This window comes from Balaenoptera ricei, chromosome 2 (genome assembly GCF_028023285.1).
Source record: "Balaenoptera ricei isolate mBalRic1 chromosome 2, mBalRic1.hap2, whole genome shotgun sequence".
Lineage (NCBI taxonomy): Eukaryota > Metazoa > Chordata > Mammalia > Artiodactyla > Balaenopteridae > Balaenoptera > Balaenoptera ricei.
This window is the reverse complement of record NC_082640.1, coordinates 65,660,392-65,682,818: the sequence shown is the minus strand read 5'-3', so window position 1 is coordinate 65,682,818 and position 22,427 is coordinate 65,660,392. Positions and strand designations below refer to the sequence as shown.

The window sequence follows — 22,427 nt, the reverse complement described above, 5'->3', positions numbered from 1 at the left end:
AATGTTGACTAGTTGAGAACATTTATATTATTCTGATAAAATATGTAAATGACAAAGTGGAAAAGTTAGAGATCCTGATGTACTGGTTGATCAAATCAGAATCCAAAAGTAGCTCAATAATCTAAAACAAGGTTTGGCAAACTACAGTCTGTGGGCCAAATCCATCCCACAGCCTGTTTTTTTCTTTTTACAGCTCTCAAGCTATGAATGGTTTTTATATTTGTGAAGCATTGTGAAAAAAGAAAAAGAATATGCAATAGGGATTTTATATGGATCACAAAGCTTAAAATATTTACCATCTGGCCCTTTACAGAAAAAGTTTGCCGACTTCTAGTCTATAAATATAAGCAGAATTTAGCAAGATAAAAAATAGAGAAATAGAAAATTCTGGACTTTACTTCACAACAAGAAACGTAACAATTCTCAGCCAAATGCAGGGTTTTGGGAAATGAGACTTAGCATATTTGAAAAAGACTTGCATTGGAATCGATAAGTTCAAATTGAGTTAATTATGAGATATGATTGTTAGAAGTTAATATGGTTTAAAACAATATTCATTTATAGAAATAGAGAATTCAGAAAAATGGACAATAGTCCCCTTTTTTTCTTTAACGGTCAAATTACACCTGAACTATTAGTTTTAGAAGGGTGATCAGAAACTGGAAGTATTTCCAGAGAACCTGGCACAATTCGTTGACAAAGGAGAAGATATTACAGTAGTCTTCAAATATTTTTACAACTGTCCAAAAAAGGAGAGAATAGACATATTTGGAGGGGCTAGAAGAAGGACCATTGTATAGAAAATTCCGCCTCCCAGAATTTTTTATTTCCAAGGCAGTGTTTTGTGAATGCAGGTGCTATTCTCACAGTTCTGAAATGGACACAGTGTCTAAAGTTTTCACCTCAAACTCACATTTAGTTGGCTTCATATGAACTTGTTTACAATTTGCCCTCCAAAAAATGCAGTAGCCTATCTGAGATAGAGGTGAGTCTCCTGTTGTGGTAGCCATTACTAAGGCTCACCCATGCGTTCTTGTTCTCCTCTTTTTAACAGGTGGAAAGATGATATTTCCCTTTCCCTTGGAGTTAAACGTGGTCGTGCAGCTTGCTTTGGCCAATGAAATGTGAGCAGAAGTAATGTACATAATTTTCAGACAGAAGCATTTAAAAGCTAAAGTGAGATTTTCCATGCTTTTCTCCCATGCAGTGGTCATTGTGGAATCATACATTGAGTGGAACATGCCATCAGGTCATAGTACCCAGGAATACTTAGCCACTACATGGAGAACAGTTGCAGTGTTCTTTGCATGATCAAGAAATACAATTTTCTTATTGTAAGCTAGTGTGAGTTTTAAAGTTGTTATGGCAGTATAACCTAGCCTGTTCTGGCTCCCCTCCCCACCAAAGTATAATATAGCTATTATCCGTGGGCCAGTAGAAGTCAGGTGACATGGCTTCTAATCTTCACTCTGACATTAACTGTGACCCTGGGAAATCAGTTTTGTCTGTAAAAACAAAAAGATTGAATGAAAAATATGGACCATTCTCTTCTAGACAGAAACTCTGTAATTTTAAATCTGTTTTAATATTTAGTGTAGTCAAGGAAAACAATATTTTGTATAACTATCTATTCTAAAGTATATGGTTAAAACCTCACATTGCCATTGTTTTTAAAATTCCACATAATAAATTGCTGCCTATATTAGGACTGCTATTATTTATTTGCAGCAAAATGTCTTCTCATATAATATATGCATTGTTTTAGAGCCTCAATAAGCTGCGAACAGTATAATCTAAGTTATTAAACACCTATTAAATCACTGCACTTCCTAATTAATTAGAAATCATTTCTGTATTGGGTCTTCATGACAAACTGAAGTAAGGAAAAAAGTGTATGTATATTTTTAGTCCCAGATAGATCCCTTTCTTTTGTTACATAAAGGATATGGCTTTTGTCCTAGACGTTGGACTATTATCATGAAGATGCCAGAATTTTACAATTTTTTTCCTTCTTACCAACAGACTTATAACTTATCTTTACAATTAGAGGTGTATTTTTGTTTCTAAGTTTAGTTACTCTATAATTATTTGGGCTGAAATATAGTCATCAGATGTATAACTTTTTAAAAACACTCAATATTTGAATTGATTTGGCATATATCCAGTTTTCCTAGGTTTAGCTTTCCTTTTAAAGTCGTACTGCCTTTAATAGAAGCTCAAATTCTTTTTGAAAATCTGATGAAATCATCTCTTAAGTATGTGTAGTACGTGATCCATACAGTTTCTAGTACCATTAAAATTGCTCTTTGAAAAACCAATCTGTTTCTAGTTCACATTCAATACATGAGTCAACAATAGAACAACATATTTTGTTATTTTAAAAAGTTTTTTTCTGAAACAGGTTATACTTAATAGGTACTAAATCAGCATCGACTGAGCAAAAGAGTTTAATATGCTTATTAATCCAGCTATTCTATAAAGCTAGTAATCAAGGTTCTGAATTTCATTTTTAGTTTATTTCTCCTCATTACCTCTATTCAGCCTTTAAATATTAAGAATAACTATTTTCCAAATTGTAAAATATACTTTATTTATTTATTTATTTATTTATTTATTTATTTAAAATCTTTATTGGAGTATAATTGCTTTACAATGGTGTGTTAGTTTCTGCTTTATAATAAAGTGAATCAGCTATACATATACATATATCCCCATGTCTCCTCCCTCTTGCATCTCCCTCCCACCGTCCCTATCCCACCCCTCTAGGTGGTCACAAAGCACCGAGCTGATCTCCCTGTGCCATGTGGCTGCTTCCCACTAGCTATCTATTTTACATTTGGTAGTATTTATAAGTCTATGCCACTCTCTTACTTCGTCCCAACTTACCCTTACCCCTCCCCATGTCCTCAAGTCCATTCTCTACATCTGTATCTTTATTCCTGTCCTGCCCCTAGGTTCTTCAGAACCTTTTCTTTTTTTTTTTTTTTAGATTGCATATATATGTGTTAGCATATGGTACTTGTTTTTCTCTTTCTGACTTACTTCACTCTGTATGACAGACTCTAGGTCCATCCACCTCACTACAAATAACTCAATTTCATTTCTTTTTATGGCTGAGTAATATGCTTGTATATATGTGCCACATCTCCTTTATCCATTCATCTGTCGATGGACACTTAGGTTGCATCCGTATCCTGGCTATTGTAACTAGAGCTGCAATGAACACTGTAGTACATGACTCTTTTTGAATTATGGTTTTCTCAGGGTACATGCCCGGTAGTGGGATTGCTGGGTCGTATGGTAGTTCTATTTTTAGTTCTTTAAGGAACCTCCATACTGTTCTCCATAGTGGCTGTATCAATGTACATTCCCACCAACAGTGCAAGAGGGTTCCCTTTTCTTCACACCCTCTCCAGCATTTATTGTTTGTAGATTTTTTGATGATGACCATTCTGACTGGTGTGAAGTCATACCTCATTGTAGTTTTGATTTGTATTTCACTAATGATTAGTGATGTTGAGCATCCTTGCATATGTTTGTTGGAAATCTGTATATCTTCTTTGGAGAAATGTCTATTTAGGTCTTCTGCCCATTTTTGGATTGGGTTGTTTGTTTTTTTTGATATTGAGCTGCTTGTAAATTTTGGAGATTAATCATTTGTTAGTTGCTTCATTTGCAAATATTTTCTAGCATTCTGAGGGTTGTTTTTTCGTCTTGTTTATGGTTTCCATTGCTGTGCAAAAGCTTTAAGTTTCATTAGGTCCCATTTGTTTATTTTTGCTTTTATTTCCATTCCTCTAGGAGGTGGGTCAAAAAGGATCTTGCTGAGATTTATGTCATAGAGTGTTCTGCCTATGTTTTCCTCTAAGAGTTTTACAGTGTCTGGCCTTACATTTAGGTCTTTAATCCATTTTGAGTTTACTTTTGTGTATGGTGTTAGTGAGTGTTCTAATTTCATTCTTTTACATGTAGCTGTCCAGTTTTCCCCGCACCACTTATTGAAGAGGCTGTCTTTTCTCCATTATATATTTTTACCTCCTTTATCAAAGATAAGGTGACCATATGTGCGTGGGTTTATCTCTGAGCTTTCTATCCTGTTCCATTGATCTATATTTCTGTTTTTATGCCAGTACCATACTGTCTTGGTTACTGCAGCTTTGTAGTATAGTCTGAAGTCCGGGAGCCTGATTCCTCCAGCTCCGTTTTTCTTTCTCAAGGTTGCTTTGGCTATATGGGGTCTTTTGTGTTTCCATATAAATTGTTCAATTTCTTGTTCTAGTTCTGTGAAAAATGCCACTGGTAGTTTGATAGGGATTGCACTGAATCTGTAGATTGCTTTGGGTAGTATAGTCATTTTCACAATGTTGATTCTTCCAATCCAAGAACATGGTATATCTCTCCATCTGTTGGTATCATCTTTAATTTCTTTCATCAGTGTCTTACAGTTTTCATGCATACAGGTATTTTGTCTCCCTAGGTAGGTTTATTCCTAGGTATTTTATTCTTTTTGTTGCAGTGGTAAATGGGAGTGTTTCCTTAATTTCTCTTTCAGATTTTTCATCATTAGTGTATAGGAATGCAAGAGATTTCTTTGCATTACTTTTGTATTCTGCTGCTTTACCAGATTCATTGATTAGCTCTAGTAGTTTTCCGGTAGCATCTTTAGGATTCTCTATGTATAGTGTCATGTCATCTGCAAACAGTGACAGCTTTACTTCTTCTTTTCCGATTTGGATTCCTTTTATTTCTTTTACTTCTCTGATTGCTGTGGCTAAAACTTCCAAAACTATGTTGAATAATACTGCTGAGACTGGACAACCTTGTTTGTTCCTGATCTTAGTGAAAATGGTTTCAGTTTTTCACCATTGAGAATGATGTTGGCTGTGGGTTTGTCATATATGGCCATTATTATGTTGAGGTAAGTTCCCTCTATGCCTACTTTCTGGAGGGTTTTTGTCATAAATGGGTGTTGAATTTTGTCGAAAGCTTTCTCTGCATGTATTGAGATGATCATATGGTTTTTCTCCTTCAATTTGTTAATATGGTGTATCACATTGATTGATTTGCGTATATTGAAGAATCCTTGCATTCCTGGGATAAAACCCACTTGATCATGGTGTATGATCCTTTGAATGTGCTGTTGGATTCTGTTTGCTAGTATTTTGCTGAGGATTTTGCATCTATGTTCATCAGTGATATTGGCCTGTAGTTTGCTTTGAGACATCTTTGTCTGGTTTTGGTATCAGGGTGATGGTGGCCTCACAGAATGAATTGGGAGTGTTCCTCCCTCTGCTATATTTTGGAAGAGTTTGAGAAGGATGGGTGTTAGCTCTTCTCTAAATGTTTGATAGAATTCGCCTGTGAAGCCATCCAGCCCTGGGCTTTTGTTTGTTGGAAGATTATTAATCACAGTCTCAATTTCAGTGCTTGTGATCGGTCATTTATATTTTCTATTTCTTCCTGGTTCAGTCTCGGAAGGTTGTGCTTTTCTAAGAATTTGTCCATTTCTTCCAGGTTGTCCACTTTATTAGCATATAGTTGCTTGTAGTAATCTCTCATGATCCTTTGTTTTTCTGCAGTGTCTGTTGTTACTTCTCCTGTTTCATTTCTAATTCTATTGATTTGAGTCTTCTCCCTTTTTTTCTTGATGAGTCTGGCTAATGGTTTATAAGTTTTGTTTATCTTCTCAAAGAACAAGCTTTTAGTTTTATTGATCTTTCCTATTGTTTCCTTCATTTCTTTTTCATTTATTTCTGAAATTTCATTTCATAAATTTCATTTCATAAATTTCATTTATTTCATTTATAATCTGATGTTTATGATTTCCTTCCTTCTGCTACCTTTGGGGTTATTTTGTTCTTCTTTCTCTAATTGCTTTAGGTGTAAGGTTAGGTTGTTTATTTGAGATGTTTCTTGTTTCTTGAGGTAGGATTGTATTGCTATAAACTTCCCTCTTAGAACTGGTTTTGCTGCATCCCATAGGTTTTGGGTCGTCGTGTTTTCATTGTCATTTGTTTCCAGATATTTTTTGATTTCTTCTTTGATTTCTTCAGTGATCTGTTGGTTATTTAGTAGCATATTGTTTAGCCTCCATGTGTTTGTATCTTTTACAGATTTTTTCCTGTAATTGATATCTAGTCTCACAGTGTTGTGATCGGAAAAGATACTTGATACGATTTCAATTTTCTTAAATTTACCAAGGCTTGATTTGTGACCAAGATATGATCTATCCTGGAGAATGTTCCATGAGCACTTGAAAAGAAAGTGTATTCTGTTGTTTTTTGATGAAATGTCCTATAAATATCGATTAAGTCCATCTTGTTTAATGTGTCATTTAAAGCTTGTGTTTCCTTATTTATTTTCATTTGGTTTCATTTTGATCTGTCCATTGGTGAAAGTGGAATGTTAAAGTCCCCTACTATGACTGTGTTACTGTCAACTTCCCCTTTTATGGCTGTTAGCATTTGCCTTACATATTGAGGTGCTCCTATGTTGGGTGCATAAACATTTACAATTGTTATATCTTCTTCTTGGATTGATCCCTTGATCATTATGTAGTGTCCTTCTTTGTCTCTTGTAATAGTCTTTATTTTAAAGTCCATTTTGTCTGATATGAGAATTGCTACTCCAGCTTCCTTTTGATTTCCATTTGCATGGAATATCTTTTTCTATCCCCTCACTTTCAGTCTGTATGTGTTTCTAGGTCTGAAGTGGGTCTCTTGTAGACAGCATATATATGGGTCTTCTTTTTGTATCCATTCAGCCAGTCTGTGTCTTAGTAGAAGCATTTAATCCATTTACATTTAAGGTAATTATCAATATGTATGTTCCTATTACCATTTTCTTAATTGTTTTGGGTTTGTTATTGTAGGTCTTTTCCTTCTCTTGTGTTTCCTGCCTAGAGAAGTTCCTTTAGCATTTGTTGTAAAGCTGCTTTAGTGGTGCTGAATTCTCTTAACTTTTGCTTGTCTGTAAAGCTTTTAATTTTCCGCCAAATCTGAATGAGATCCTTGCTGGGTAGAGTAATCTTGGTTGTAGGTTTTTCCCTTTCATCACTTTAAATATGTCCTGCCACTCCCTTCTGGCTTGCAGAGTTTCTGCTGAAAGATCAGCTGTTAACCTTATGGGGATTCCTTTGTATGTTATTTGTTGTTTTTCCCTTGCTGCTTTTAAAATTTTTTCTTTGTATTTAATTTTTGATAGTTTGATTAGTATGTGTCTTGGCATGTTTCTCCTTGGATTTATCCTGTATGGGACTCTCTGCACTGCCTGGACTTGATTGACTATTTCCTTTCCCATATTAGGGAAGTTTTCAACTCTAATCTCTTTAATTATTTTCCCAGTCCCCTTCTTTTTCTCCTCTTTTTCTGGGACCCCTATAATTCATATGTTGGTGCGTTTAATGTTGTCCCAGAGGTCTCTGAGACTCTCCTCAATTCTTTTCATTCTTTTTTCTTTATTCTGCTCTGCGGTAATTATTTCCAGTATTTTATCTTCCAGGTCACTTATCTGTTCTTCTGCCTCAGTTATTCTGCTATTGATTCCTTCTAGAGAATTTTTAATTTCATTTATTGTGTTGTTCATCACTGTTTGTTTGCTCTTTAGTTCTTCTAGGTCCTTGTTAAACGTTTCTTGTATTTTCTCCATTCTGTTTCTAAGATTTTGGATCATCTTTACTATCATTACTCTGAATTCTTTTTCAGGTAGACTGCCTATTTCCTCTTCATTTGTTAGGTCTGGTGGGTTTTTACCTTGCTCCTTCATCTGCTGTGTGTTTCTCTGTCTTCTCATTTTGCTTAACTTACTGTGTTTGGGGTCTCCTTTTTGCAGGCTGCGTGTTCATAGTTCCCGTTGTTTTTGGTGTCTGCCCCCAGTGGCTAAGGTTTGTTCAGTTGTTTGTGTAGGCTTCCTGGTGGAGGGGACTAGTGCCTGTCTTCTGGTGGTTGAGGCTGGATCTCATCTTTCTGGTGAGCAGGAGCACGTCCAGTGCTGTTTTTTGGGGTATCTGTGACCTTATTTTGATTTTAGGCAGCCTCTGTGCTAATGGGTGGGGTTGTGTTCCTGTCTTGCTCTTTGTTTGGCATAAGGTGTCCAGCATTGTAACTTGCTGGTCATTGAGTGGAGCTGGGTCTTAGCATTGAGATGGAGATCTCTGGGAGAGCATTTGCCATTTGATATTTTGTGGTGCCAGGAGGTCTCTGGTGGACCAATGTCATGACCTCGGCTCTCCCACCTCAGAGGCACAGGCCTGACACCAGGCTGGAGCATCAAAACCCTGTCAGCCACACAGCTCAGAAGAAAAGGGAGAAAATAAGAAAGAAAAAATAACATAAAGTTATTAAAATAAAAAATACATAATAATTATTAAAAATAAAAGAAAAATTAAAAAGTAATAAAAAAGAGCAAAAAAAAAAGAAAGGAAGAAGAGAGCAACCAAACCAAAAAACAAATCCACCAGTGATAACAAGCACTAAAAAAGCATACTAATAAAAAAAGAAGAAAAAAAAGAAACAGACAGATAGAACCCTAGGACAAGTGGTAAAAGCAGAGCTATACAGACAAAATCACACCAAGAAGCATACACATACACACTCACAAAAAGAGAAAAAGCAAAATATATATATATATATATATATATATATATATATATATATATATATATATAAAAGAAGAGGAAGAGAGCAACCAAATCAATAAACAAATCTACCAATGATAATAAACTCTATATACTAAACTAAGAAAAACATAATACCAAAAGCAAATTAGATACAGAAGGCAAACCCCAAGTCTACAGTTGCTCCCAACGTCCACCCCCTCAATTATAGGATGATTCGTTGTCTATTCAGGTATTCCACGGATTCAGGGTACATCAAGTTGATTGTGGAGATTTAATCTGTTGCTCCTGAGGCTGTTGGGAGAGATTTCCCTTTCTCTTCTTTGCTTGCACAGCTCCTGGGGTTCAGCTTTGGTTTTGGCCCCGCCTCTGTGTGTAGGTCGCCTGAGGGCATCTGTTCTTCTCTCAGACAGGACGGGGTTAAAGTAGCAGCTGATGAGGGGCTCTGGCTCACTCAGGCCAGGGGGTGGTAGGGGTATGGAATGCGGGGCGAGCCTGTGGCGGTAGAGGCCAGTGTGACGTTGCAACAGCCTGAGGCACACCATGTGTTCTCCCGGGGAAGTTGTTCCTGGATCACAGGATCCTGGCAGTGGCAGGCTGCACAGGCTCCCGGGAGGGGAGGTGTGGATAGTGACCTGTGCTTGCACACAGGCTTGTTGGTGGCTGCAGCAGCAGCCTTAACATTTCATGCCCGTCTCTGGTGTCCGCGCTGATAGCCGCACCTTGCGCCCATCTCTGGAGCTCGCTTAGGCGGTGCTTTGAATCCCCTCTCCTAGCGCACCCCGAAACAATGGTCTCTTGACTCTTGGGCAGTTCCAGACTTTTTCCCAGAATCCCTCCCGGCTAGCTGTGGCTCACTAGCCCCCTTCAGGCTGTGTTCACACAGCCAACCCCAGTCCTCTCCCTAGGATCTGACCTCCGAAGCCATAGCCTCAGCTCCCAGCCCCCACCCGCCCCGGCGGGTGAGCAGACAAGCCTCTCAGTCTGGTGAGTGCTGGTCGGCACCGATCCTCTGTGCGGGAATCTCTCCGCTTTGCCCTCTCTACCCCTGTTGCTGCGCTCTCCTCCATGGCTCCAAAGCTTCCCCCCTGCCACTCCCCATCTCTGCCAGTGAAGGGGCTTTCCAGTGTGTGGAAACTTTTCCTCCTTCACAGCTCCCTCCCAGAGGTGCAAGTCCTGTCCCTATTCTTTTGTCCCTGTTTTTTCTTTTTTCTTTTGCCCTATCCAGGTACTTGGGGAGTTTCTTGCCTTTTGGGAAGTCTGAGGTCTTCTGCCAGCATTCAGTAGGTGTTCTGTAGGAGTTGTTCCACAAGTAGTTGTATTTCTGATGTATTTGTGGGGAGGAAGGTGATCTCCACGTCTTACTCCTCCACCATCTTGAAGGTCTCCCTCCGTAAAATATACTTTAAATTCATCAAAAATCACATAAATTTTCATTCCCTTTAAAACAACTAAATCATATGGCAGATTGCTACTAAATTTTGACCTCACCTTTTTCGTCTCTCTAAAATCAGTAAAACACATTTAAATATATCCTTATTATAAAAATACAAACTGCATTTCTCACAAATGACTTCTGGTCCTGATCCTGGCTTTGTCACTGGCTGTGTGACCTTGTATAATTTACTAAACTTCTCAGAGTATTCATTTCCTCATTTCTAATATTAGAGTTTTACCGGAGATGCATTCTACTTTCCTTTTTAACTCCATGATAGTTTCTCTTTGTGCATTTTTTATTTACTTCTTTAGTCTAGGTCCTTTCTTTGTTTTCAGAAGCATTTGTAATGGCTCACACCCTAGAATACATATTTGTGATCTGTTTGACCTTCCTTAATTCTAATATAATGTATATACTGATCAGGATAGGCTAGATTATATTACAGTAACAACTTATCTAACCTCAGTGGATTAAATCCACAAAGTTTATTTCATGCTCATACTGTCAGTCTGCCCATAGTATGTGATCTGGGAACTTTACTCTGTGTTGTCCTCATTCCAGGACCAAGGCCTTCAAAGTACCCAACCTCTGAAGCTTTGCAAATTCTACAGTAGAGGTGAGAGAGAGAATAGCTGTGTCATCATTGTCTGAAATCTTCCACCCAGAAGTAAACACATGTCACTTTTGTTCATATGACATTGACCAAAGCAAGTCACATGACCTCAACTGACTTCAAAAGGGCATGAAGTGCTATCTCACAATGTGGCCAGGATGTGGGAAGACACAGGAATATTTGACGAACAGCTCTTATGACTATCCATTATATTTTAAATCAAATGTTAACTTCTGGTAGAAGTGTCAATTAGTACTACATTTATGGAGGGCAATTTGCAAACATATCAAAAGCCCTAGAAATGTGTCTACCACTTGATTTAGTAGTTTCAGTTTTAGGAAATTATTGAACAGATATATAGAGATGTACATTCAATAATTCATTCCTTGAATATATGTTTATTGAATATCTACTATGTAATGGGGAGCTGACATGGTCCATACCTTCATGGAGCTATTTGCAGGAAAGGGGAGAGATAGTACCAGAAATAATTTAAATGAAACAGGTTAAGTGCTGTGATTGGCAAGTATAGGCTGGTATGAAAGCATACAGGAAAATTTCTTCTGACGTGTTTTCCAGTTGACTGATTCTCTCTTCAGCTGTGTAAAATCTGCTCTTCAACCCACCTCCATTAAATTTTTTATATCAGTTTTTGTAATTTTTTATTTCTTAAAAAGTTCTCCTTCAAATGTACTGAATTACTTTTTAAATTTTCTATCACTGAAGATATTTTCAAGTTTGTCTTTTATGAAGAAATTGTTTTCTCAAATTGTGAGATCATTTTGAATGCCTACAAATCTTTTGGTAATAAAAATTAAAACTTACATGGTTATAATTTACTTTATTAAAATTTGCCAATCTTCAGGGGGAAAAAAACATGATCCAGATTGTGTATACAGATTGCAACATTTAAAAATTTGCTCATAGTGAGTATTGTAAGGTGATACAGAAATGATAATATTTGAGTTAGGGTGTTAAGATTATGACTGATTTTAAAAATTTTTTCTAAACTGTAATGTTATTACAGTAATATTATTTCATAGTTTTTAGAATGGAAGAAATTAGCCTGGCCAAATCAACTTAAAAACAAAGTAAAAGTAATGATATAAATGGAGAATAATTTATTAATATCAGTGGAGAGTTTTTAAAAGCTTTCACAGTTGTTTTGTCATTAAAAAAAAACCTCTGATTTGCAACCATAAATAAAGATTGTTAGGAGTATAATTTTTATCCTTTTTATCTTCATGATAGCAAGTTTGTTAAGTCTCTCCATGTGGAACTACAGTACAAAGAAAAACTATACAAACCTGCTTCCCCTTTCTTTTTTCTCTTCTCATTCTTTTTTCTTTCTTGTATTAGTTAGGTTTATCTCACATCAAGAGTGCGGAGCAGAGTTAAGAATGTACAGGTTTCTTTTAGAATTAAGACGGAAGAAGAAAATAAAGAGGAACATACTAACTTTTTCTTTGAGGGCATATTTTCTATTAGCAAGTAGTATGCCTCTCACAAAGAAAATCAGACTTGGAGAACTGAAGATATTTAGCATAAAAAAGGTTAAATACTTAATAATACTTTTTTACATTTTTCTTTTAGGAAGAAGAAAGGCGTATGGCATCTGTTGTAGCCAAAAAAGAGGAAGAGAAGAAGCGAGAAAGTCATAAGCAATCTTTGCTTAAGGTATTTTCTCTGATGTCTACATTCATATATGTGCACATGCACTCACACACACTGAAGCTAGCTAGCTAATCAGCTAGAAAAGTAGTTTCTAAACTGTAAATTTTTCATTCCTATCAATAGAGTGTTTTTAATAAACAAACACCCTTAAAACTTTTATAAGTTACTACCTATAAACAAACTTGTACTTCTGAAATACAATATAATGTACATTGTAAAACACATGCAAAAGCTAGAAATTGTAAAAGAGATTAAAAATAAATATAACAGAAGTTATAATTTTTTCCACACCAGTACATCACCGTGTGTATCCTCATGGCATGTGCATTTCATTTTGGAAACCACTGTAGTAGACTGTCATCTTTAGTGATATATTTTAATGAGCTCTGCTACATGGGTTTTTTTTAAATGATGGCTTTTTGCATTTAAAAAATTTCTCCATTAGCTTCTCTGATATAGAGGTGGTAAAGATTTTGAGGAGTATAGGAATTAAAGGTTTTTTTAAACTGGTTTTAAATTATTTAACATATCAGATGTTACTTCCCTTAAAATGTTTTCTTTAAAAATATTTTATATTAACATAACAAAGTATAATAAATAAAGACAGCTTAAAGTTTATAGTTCTTATTATGATTCTACTATGTTCTGAAACTAAGGATATCACCCTGATTATCATTACTCATTCTTGTCTTGTGTAGGTGCTTTTCTTTTTAAAATTAAAATGGCATTCAGAATTTTTAAAAATGACTAATAGGGATACAAAGTTGTATCTTAGGGAACTTACTGGGGTGATGGAAATGTTATGAGTTAACAGATATATGCATTTGTCAAAACTGATCAAAGAGTACACTTGAACCTGTGTATTTTACTCTATGAAAACTACTCCAAAATTAACAAACAAAACAAAACAAAACAAACTTGGTCCCAAACCCTCTCAGCTCCAGGCTGCTACTTCAAAAGTAATTAGAACTGTTACTCAGTATGCTAAAATTTTCTCACCTGCTGTTATTGGTGATTTAACTCTCAGGCTTCCAGTGTAAGTAGAACCTAGTATAGGCAACAAATCGTACTTGACTCCATCTTTGAACTGAACATTCTTTGTTATATACCCAATTCAGCTGCTTGTAACCATCAGTGTTTTTGGAAATATGCCATTAAATTTTTAGCTAACATGTTTTTTAGATGTTTGGAAAATTTTTATGAAAACTTCAGAAAATACCTAATGCTTCTCTTGAAGTCACTAAATAGGACTCTTTAATTATGAGGGTTATTTAGTTTTAAAATTTTTTAGTAAGAAGTAAAGTATAGGAAATCAGGAATTCTAGCTGTAGCTCAGACTCAGGGTCATGATATCAAAGACGCTCAGCCTTTACTGGAGATTGTTTCATGTGACAACACATATTGATCATTAAGAAAATGGGATGTGTGGTTATAGAGGGGCAGCAAGAGTGTATGGACCTGTATCTTCAGCCTTATCGCTTTTCTATCTTTCTATTTTCTTTTCAAACTTGGAAATGAATGGAAGTGATAGTTATGGGATATACTGGTGTGGCATTGCTCGGACTATAAAGAATAGACTCAAGTGGCAGAAGCTGAAAGTTGGCATCTTCTAAAATAATTGTCACTTTAACACAGACTTGGCAAATTGCCGTCTAGCTATAGTCATGATTGTACTAATATATGCCAAATGCATCCATGATCTTTGAGCATGAAATTTTTGGGGTGTACCCCCTTTTGCCTTACAGAATCTCTAGGCTTTCTTTTGCTCCTCTTTTTTGCTCCACAGACACCTAGAGCCCTTGTTTGGCCCCCTAGCCAACCAGCAATCCCCACCTGACCCCAGACTGCACTCTTGTTTTAAAATATGTCTTCCCTTTTCTTGGCCTCGGTGAAAACATCCATTTTCTTAGTCAACCTGGTGTTGATCTGATTTTAATAACCCAATTAAAGAAAGCTTAACTTTGGGATTGGTATAGGAAAGTGTTTGCATTTTCAGAGTATCTTGTTATAAGTTTGTTAACATACTCAGTGGTGTAAACTTTTGTGCCATTTTTCTAAGCATCGCTATATCTACCTCATTAAGAATATTTATTTTTGCCGACTCCAAGTCAGCCAGAAAACCAAGTGCATGGAGCCAGCATGATAGCCATCCTCCATTTACTCACTGCCCCTGCCTCTTTCAAAATAACCTTGGTACTGAGTAAAAATAGTGGTATTGCTTAGATTAAGAATTGGGTTGTCCCAGTCATCTGCAAATAACTGAAATAGAATTCTTTAAGGTAAGGTGCCTTTTTATCATAGATTTGGGGGAAAAATTTATAGTAGAATGGCAGATTCCTACTTGCTTTAGATAAGAAGGACATACGTAAAATGTCAAAAAGGCTCAGAAGTATATACATATTAAGTATAACCCATTTAATTATATAAACAAATTTGAAATTCCAAGCAATAGAAAAAAGAACCCATGCTAAAAACATTTTTAAATGCAGAAATAGAACTTTAAAAATGTTTAGTTTTAATTAAGCTTTGTCACCACTTTTCATTCCTATCCAATGCCACTCCTACATCTAAAATTTTAGACAGGCAAAGAGGTGGAACTAAACATAAGTATTCTGCATGTGTGAATGCACTGAGGGAATGGGCAAAGAATCTTCCTAACAGCCTTCACTGGCTCCAAAGAGAGCAGGTGAATCAGTATCACACAGATGATTTTTCACTGGATGATTGTTTTCTAAGTAAAGAGAAAAGGGAAAGTGTCCATTTTCAGCACTCTGATTTAATCAATATGCCATTTAAAAATGTTAACTTTTGATAATGGATAATCTAGGATGCTACTAGTTATCTAGAAATATTTCAACCTAGTACAATTTCATTTAGTAGTCTATGTATGATTATTAACTTTCAGACATTGTAATTTATGCTGTGAAGCTTGGAACATTGATCAAACTCTCTCCTTCCTCCCTTTCCCCCCAAAGTATTCCACCATATTTGCCATAATTATTGAGTAGGAAAATTAAAATATCATTAGTTTTTTCTTGCTGTGTTTAAACACAAAGGCATAATTTTCTGTCTAATTAAAACTTCACATAATGCTTGAATATATAAATTTCTGTCAAATTAAACTTTCAAATAGTGAATTTTCTTATCTCCAATGGAAGTAATTATTGTTTGTATATAATTTGTTAAGGATGATAGAACATCGTTGAGATGGTTGATTGCATAGGTTAAATAAAGGCCACTTATACTGTGTTTTAGAATACATATTTGGTAGCTACTTTTAAGTAACATATTCCTTTTAAAGGTGTGATAAGTAGTACAAACAATATGCTTCTTGGACTCTTCTGCTACAAAAATTACATTATGTAATTCTTGTCCCAATGAACTTTTTCATAGGAGAAGAAAAGGTTAACAATTAACAACGTAGCTCGAAAGTGGGACTTGCAACAACATCGCATTACCAATATTGCTACAAACCAAGATAGAAAAGATTCTGACTCTCAGGACCACTGTCAGAACGATGAAAGCACCATCTCTGCATTTCCAGAGGAAACAGGGTATGCAATGGTATTCTTTCCAGATACTACTATCTTTGGAGAACTGAATTTGGAGCAGAAACAGGAAAACATTTGACATATAATTATTTTAAGATAGTTTTCTTAAGAAAACCTACTGAAATTAGCAGTAGGTTTTAAAAGTTAAGATGGAAATATTGAAAATATAAGCTGACCCCGAATTTTAAAACCCTTCAGTAGTTTCTTATTTTTCATAGGAATAAATCTAGATTACTTAATATAGCCTGTGAGACCCTCTACCCACCTCACCTATTTTATCCCATACCATCAGCCACTTTATTCTTGTGCTGCAGCCTCAGTGATTTCCAGTTCAGTTACTTCCTACTTCAGAACCCTTTTCTTACAAACAGTTTGCCCTACTTCCCTCACCCTACCCTGGCTAACTACAACTCAGCCTGGAGGTCTTAAATTTAAACCTCACTTCCCCTGAAAAACCTTCCCTAACAACTTCCCGGAGACTAGGCTAGATCAGATACCTTTTTTTCTCCCAGTACTCTGCACTTGCCCTTGTTAGCACTTATCATGACCATAATTAAATAACTAGTGGGTAATTAGTTGTTTCATAACTGTCTTCCCCACTAGAATGTAAGCTTCTCAAGGAAAAGAATCCTAATTGTCTTAACCTCTGTTGTTTCCCCAGTAGCTATCACAAATCCTTACTCCTTAACTAGTAGTATTAAGCAATTCGGCATAAAATCTAAATAGTTGCTCCAGTTGTGTTCTATAATATCTGTCTATTCTAGTGGCTCACAGCCTCTTTCTTCTATGACACATTGGTCAGATAACACATATCCCTTGATTTATGAGCAAATCTGAGGACACTTTCTAGACTTCATATATTTCTCTTCCTCTCAAGAAGGCATACTAGAATCAAGTAAATAAGAGGAATATAAAGCATATATATCTTCATAGTTTATTTATAATTTAAAAACATATGTATATAATTTAAAAATAAAACCTAAAAATCAAAGATAGAATGCACTGCAATTTTGTTTCACTTGATGCACAGTTATCTAATGACCAAACCAAATTCTGAAATACATTTCAAACTAAATATAATATAGCTTTTATTTCAAGTTTTCAGCTAGTATTCTTTAAGCTTTCCATATATGAAGAATGTAATACAGTCATTTAAAAGGAATTAGAATAATATTTTAGAAGTTTACTGGAGTTAAAGAGTTTGACATGTATTTTAAAGACAAATATACTTTTACAATTTTAGTTATAAGATTAATTTATATTGATCAATGTACCTCCTTCAGCTCATTTGGGTATCCACATGTAGATCTTTTAGCTAGAAAAATAAGGAAACAAGAATTAAAATTCTAATTAAGTATAACAGATATATCACTTATATTGCCCTGGAGCTTTATTTAATATTATTGAAATGTCAAAATATAATTTTACTTGGCTAGAACTATACTTTATAAAATTAAAACTTTGTATCATTGGGCTTTAGATTTATGAAATACTACACAAGTCAGTTCTATTTCTGATTTATCTTTTCTTAAAAAATATTTTTTCTATCTACCTTAAGAAGGTTTCCTAGTACCTAGTTTATCCAAATGATCTTATAAATTTTATTCTAAAATTTTAATAAGGTTTTAAAATTACTCCTTTAATACGTCAAATTTATTTTTATATATGGTGTTAGGTAAGAGTCTAACTTGATTTTATTTCAATTGACTAGTTAATTTTCTAATAGCATTCCTCAATTAAATTATTGTCTTTTTTAATGAGAATGCCATCTTCATCTTATAGTAAATTCCCATAAATATTGGATATATTTCTGGACTTTCTATTCCATGTCACTGATCTACTTATATGTCTTAATGCCAATACCAGACTCTTTTGATTATTGTCATTTTATACTAAGTTTTAATATCTAGTAAGGGAAATATGCTTTCACTATTCTTTTCAAAGTTTCAGTTCTCACACACTTGTTCTTACATATGAACTTTAAAATCATTTAATCTAAATGGAAATGTTAGAATCTTATTCAAATGGCATTTAAGTTGTTTATTTCAGTAGGATTAACATTCTTAAGATAATAAATCATCACTTTAAAAATCATGGTATATCTCTCCATACTTTTCAAGTATACTAGGGAGCTAACTGGGGAAGTGTTGCGTTACTGAAGGAAAATCCTGAGGAACTAAAGGAGGTTATAGACCATGAAACTGTAGCAACTACAGTCTGAATTGTTGAGTGAGTATTCCAGGAGCACAGAGTAGCAAGGTGTATCAGTAGAGAAGCTAAATGTCTTATAAAGAATAAGGAGATAAAGGATCAAAGATAAAGAATTTAAAAATTCAAGTATAATGACAAAAGAAAGAAATGATGGACCATATGGTCTAGGCTATTTTTTTTTAATTAATTGCTTTTTTATTATAGTAAGAACACATTATGAAATCTACCCTCTTAACACATTTTTAAGTGTACTATGCAGTATTAATAAAGATAGGCACCACATTTTATGGCACATCTCTAAAATGTAACAGAAACTTTATACCTATTAAAAACAACTCCCCATTTCTCCGTGCCTCCCCCAGCCCCTGACAACCACCATTGTATTCTTGTCTTTTTTTAACATCTTTATTGGAGTATAATTGCTTTACAATGGTGTGTTAGTGGGCAAGATGAATCTATCCTTCTTTTTACTTTTCTTCCCACCTTTTTACATTGCAGTTTCTATCAGCTATACTTTTCTAATTTCCCTTGCTATATCTTCCTTGACCTATTGGTTGAGTGTAGTTTAATTTCCACATATTCGTGAATTTTCCAGATTTCCTTCTGTTATTGATTTCTAGTTTCATTTCATAGTGTGAGTTCAAACTTTCAAAATTTATTGAGACTCATTTTGTGGCTTCTGCCCTGAAGAATGTTCCATGTGCACTTAAGAAGAATGCATATTCTAATGTTGGGTAGAATCTTCTGTATACATCTGTTATATCTAGTTGTTTTATAGTCTTCTTCAAGTCCTCTATTTCTTTTTGATCTGTCTAGATAGTCCATCCATTATTGAAAGTAGGGTATTGAGGTCTCCAAATATTATTGTAGAACTATTTCTCCCTTCAGTTCTGTCAGTTTTTACTTCATATATTTTGGGTGTTAAGTGCATATATGTTTATAATTGTTATGTGTTCTTGATGAATTGACCCTTTTATCAATATAAAATGTCCTTCTATGTCTCTTGCATGTCTCCTGTGACAATGTCTTATATAACATCTCTTTTGGTTACCATTTGCTTTGAATATCTTTTTCCTTCCTTTCAATTTCAATCTATTTGTGTCTTTTAATTTTGTAGAAAGCATATAGTTGAATCATTTTCTTAAAATCCATTTTGCTCATATCTGCCTTTTAGTTGAAGAATTTAATATATCAGGTCCTAATGAGAAAGGTCTTACTTTGGTCATTTTGCTTTTTTTTTCTACTTGTATATTTTCTTTATTCCTCAATTCCTCCATTCCTATCTTCTTTTGTGTTTGATTTTTTTAGTGTAACATTTTAATTCCCTTCTCATTCCTTTTACTGTATATTTTGTAGTTTTTTTTTTTAGTTGTTACCCTGAGGATTACAATTAACATCTTAATGTATAACATTTTAGTTTGCATTAATACCAACTTAGTTGCAATAATATACAAACACTTTGCTCTTATATAGCTCCACACCCCTCTATGTTGCTGTTATCACAAATTTCATCTTTATACATTGCGTGGACATTAACATAGATTTATAGTTATTATTTTATGCATTTGTCTATTAAATCATATAGGAAAAAAGAGGAGTTACCAACCAAAAATACAGTAATACCGGCTTCTATATTTATCTGTGTAATTACCTTTTCTAGTATTCTTTATTTCTTCATGTGACTTTGAGTTATTGTCTAGGGTCCTTTCATTTCAATCTAAAGGACTTTTAGCATTTCTTAAAGGGCAGGTGTACTAACAATGAACTCTCACAGTTTTTGTTTATCTAGAAATGTCTTAATTTCTCCCTGAGTTTTGAAGTACAGTTTTGCTGGATATAGAATTCTTGGTTAATAGGTTTTTTTTTTTCCTTTCAGCACTTCAGGTGTGTCATCCCACTGCCTTCTGCCTTCCATGGTTTCTGATGAGAAGTTGGCTGTTACTCTTATTGAGAATTCCTTTTACAAGACTAGTCATTTCTCTCTTGTTGCTTTCAGGAATCTCTCTTTGTCTTTGTCTTTCCACAGTTGGAGGTGATTGTTTAGGGTCCTCTCAGGTCTTTTCTGAGCATAAATGTGAACATAAATGTTGCCCTCTAGATTCCCTGGAATACACAGGAGCTTCTCAAAGTCCCTCTTCCCCTAAGTATCTTCTTCCCCAGCCTCTTGTTTCTCAGTCTTTTTGGTCTGTCTATGTTTGCCCCATGTGGCAGCAGCTAAATATGTTTTTGCCTTTAAATACTTTTGAGGGCTTCCCTGGTGGTGCAGTGTTTGAGAATCCGCCTTCCAATGCAGGGGACAAGAGTTTGAGCCCTGGGCCGGGAAGATCCCACATGCCACGGAGCAACTAAGCCCGTGCGCCACAACTAAAGACCCAACGCAGCCAAAAATAAATAAATAAATAAATTTGTTTAAGAAAAAAAATACTTTTGAAAAATGCTGCCCGGGAAGCCACCTCAGCCATGAGGAAGCTCTGAGTCAGGAAAACAAAGGCAATCCCTTGAGCTGATCCTTTGGGGAGCTATTAGATGTGTCAAAACACATAACAACAATTTTTTGATAGTAAGGTGTGTATGGCTTCCTCTGGTACCAGCAACCTACACAAGGAATGTGGACTGTCATCTTCAAGGCTGCCACTGAGCTGGGGAGTGGGGAATAGTAGCAGGGTAATTTAAAATGCCACAGAACTCTCTTAGTAAAATTCAGCACTTTTTTTCTTCATTAAGCATTCCTCTGGTTGTTGTAATTTCTTTTTAGACTCTAGAATTCTGAAAAAGTTGATTCTGACAGTTTGTGCTATAGTATTTGTTGCCTTCTGTAGGGATGGAGTTTCTCTCCTTTGATATGCTAGTTTTGCTGTATTCTATGAGCTGTTCTTTTACATTTCAAGATCAGTATCATTTTTATCTGTTCTGTAACCAAAACATTTGTCAATTGGTAGCATCTAAAGATTGAAAACTGGTAAACAGTGTTTAAATTTCTGTGATTATGTAACTATCATGTAACTATATTTTACTTGAGAGTTAAGTAGTATACTATGATTATATCTCATTTTCTGCTCCCTAAACCATTCAAGGAGACTAGTCCTAGCATCAGATTCAAAGATTACACTTCAAAGTTTGTTCAAAACCATGCCACACTTCAGTTTGCTTCGTATTTGAGCCATGCCTTTCTTACATAGTTTCTTTTTATCTGGGGTTTCTGATGGCCTGTTTTGTTGTGTTGTTTTTGTTTGTTTGTTTAAAAAAGAAATTTGTGCTGCCTTTACCACATTCCAATTTCTTTGAATTTCTTTTTTATCTTTTGAATAGAATCCACTCTTATTGAAGCTTTCTATGTCCCTGACCTAATTTAGTCTCATTATTTCCTTTTGGACCATTGTTTACAGTTTATTATTTTATATCATATTACTAGCAGCCTTTGCTTTTTACTTGGATTATGTGTATTTTTCATATCCTCAAGTACTTCTATCCTCTCAACCTCTAGGTGGTAGAATTCCTCTGAATTTGATCCTGGGCCCTCTTTTCACTCTCTGCTTCCCCCCTAAGCAATATCATATATTTCTTTGACTTTAAATGTCATTTATATTTTGAAGATACCAATATGTATTATCTCTTCTTTTATGGTTTACCCATTTGGATTGTGTTTAAGGGAAAAAATCTTTTACTACATTGAGATTATAAAAATATTCTCCCATTTTGTCTTTCTAAAGGTTTAAAATTTTGCCTATCATATTTTAGTCTTTATTACACTTGGAATTGATTTTTTAAGTTTGAGGCTGAGGTCAAATTTGTTTTTCCCCTTAGGAATAACCAGTTGCCCCAGTGTTATTTATTGAGTATTCTTTCCTTTTCCCACTGAACTGCAATGCCCCTCTGACTGTTTTATTGGCAGTGGGAGAAGTAGGTTGTAGGGTCCTTTTGCAGATCTTCAATTAATGCCCCTCCCGCACTTCTCATTCCCATCTTCCATCATATCTCTGTTCTTTCCTTTCCAAAGTTCTACTGGGCAGTTTGGCTGCCGTCTTTGTTCTTGTCTCCAGTTCATATTCAAAGCTATGGCTTCCTTTGTCCTTCTTCCTCACTCAAAATTCTTCACCTTCCAGCTTCCAGAAATTTGTTGAAACTTCTTGCTGAAGACTGTCTCCCACTTTCCTTTTTACTTGTTATTGTGGGTATACAACATTTCAGTTACTTTAATGGAGACTTAGAGGGAGAGGTTTCAAACACATGTGCTCATTCTGTCTACTTTTTTATCTGAAAGCACAAAGTGAAACATTTTAAATATTAGAAGTTATATTACTACATTCTCTGTAAATATTTAAAAAT

The 22,427-nt window shown here is 35.0% G+C and overlaps 1 protein-coding gene across 4 annotated transcripts in view; it reads left to right on the top strand.

Moving 5' to 3' along the window:
• LRRC49 (leucine rich repeat containing 49) overlaps positions 1–22,427 on the top strand; it is a 127,971-nt gene that overhangs the window by 82,038 nt on the left and 23,506 nt on the right. For all 4 annotated transcript variants that reach the window (XM_059912861.1, XM_059912860.1, XM_059912862.1 and 1 more), the window contains 2 exons: positions 12,259–12,342; positions 15,733–15,893. In XM_059912861.1, coding sequence (XP_059768844.1) covers positions 12,259–12,342; positions 15,733–15,893 — 245 coding nt within the window. The remainder of the gene's footprint in view (positions 1–12,258; positions 12,343–15,732; positions 15,894–22,427) is intronic.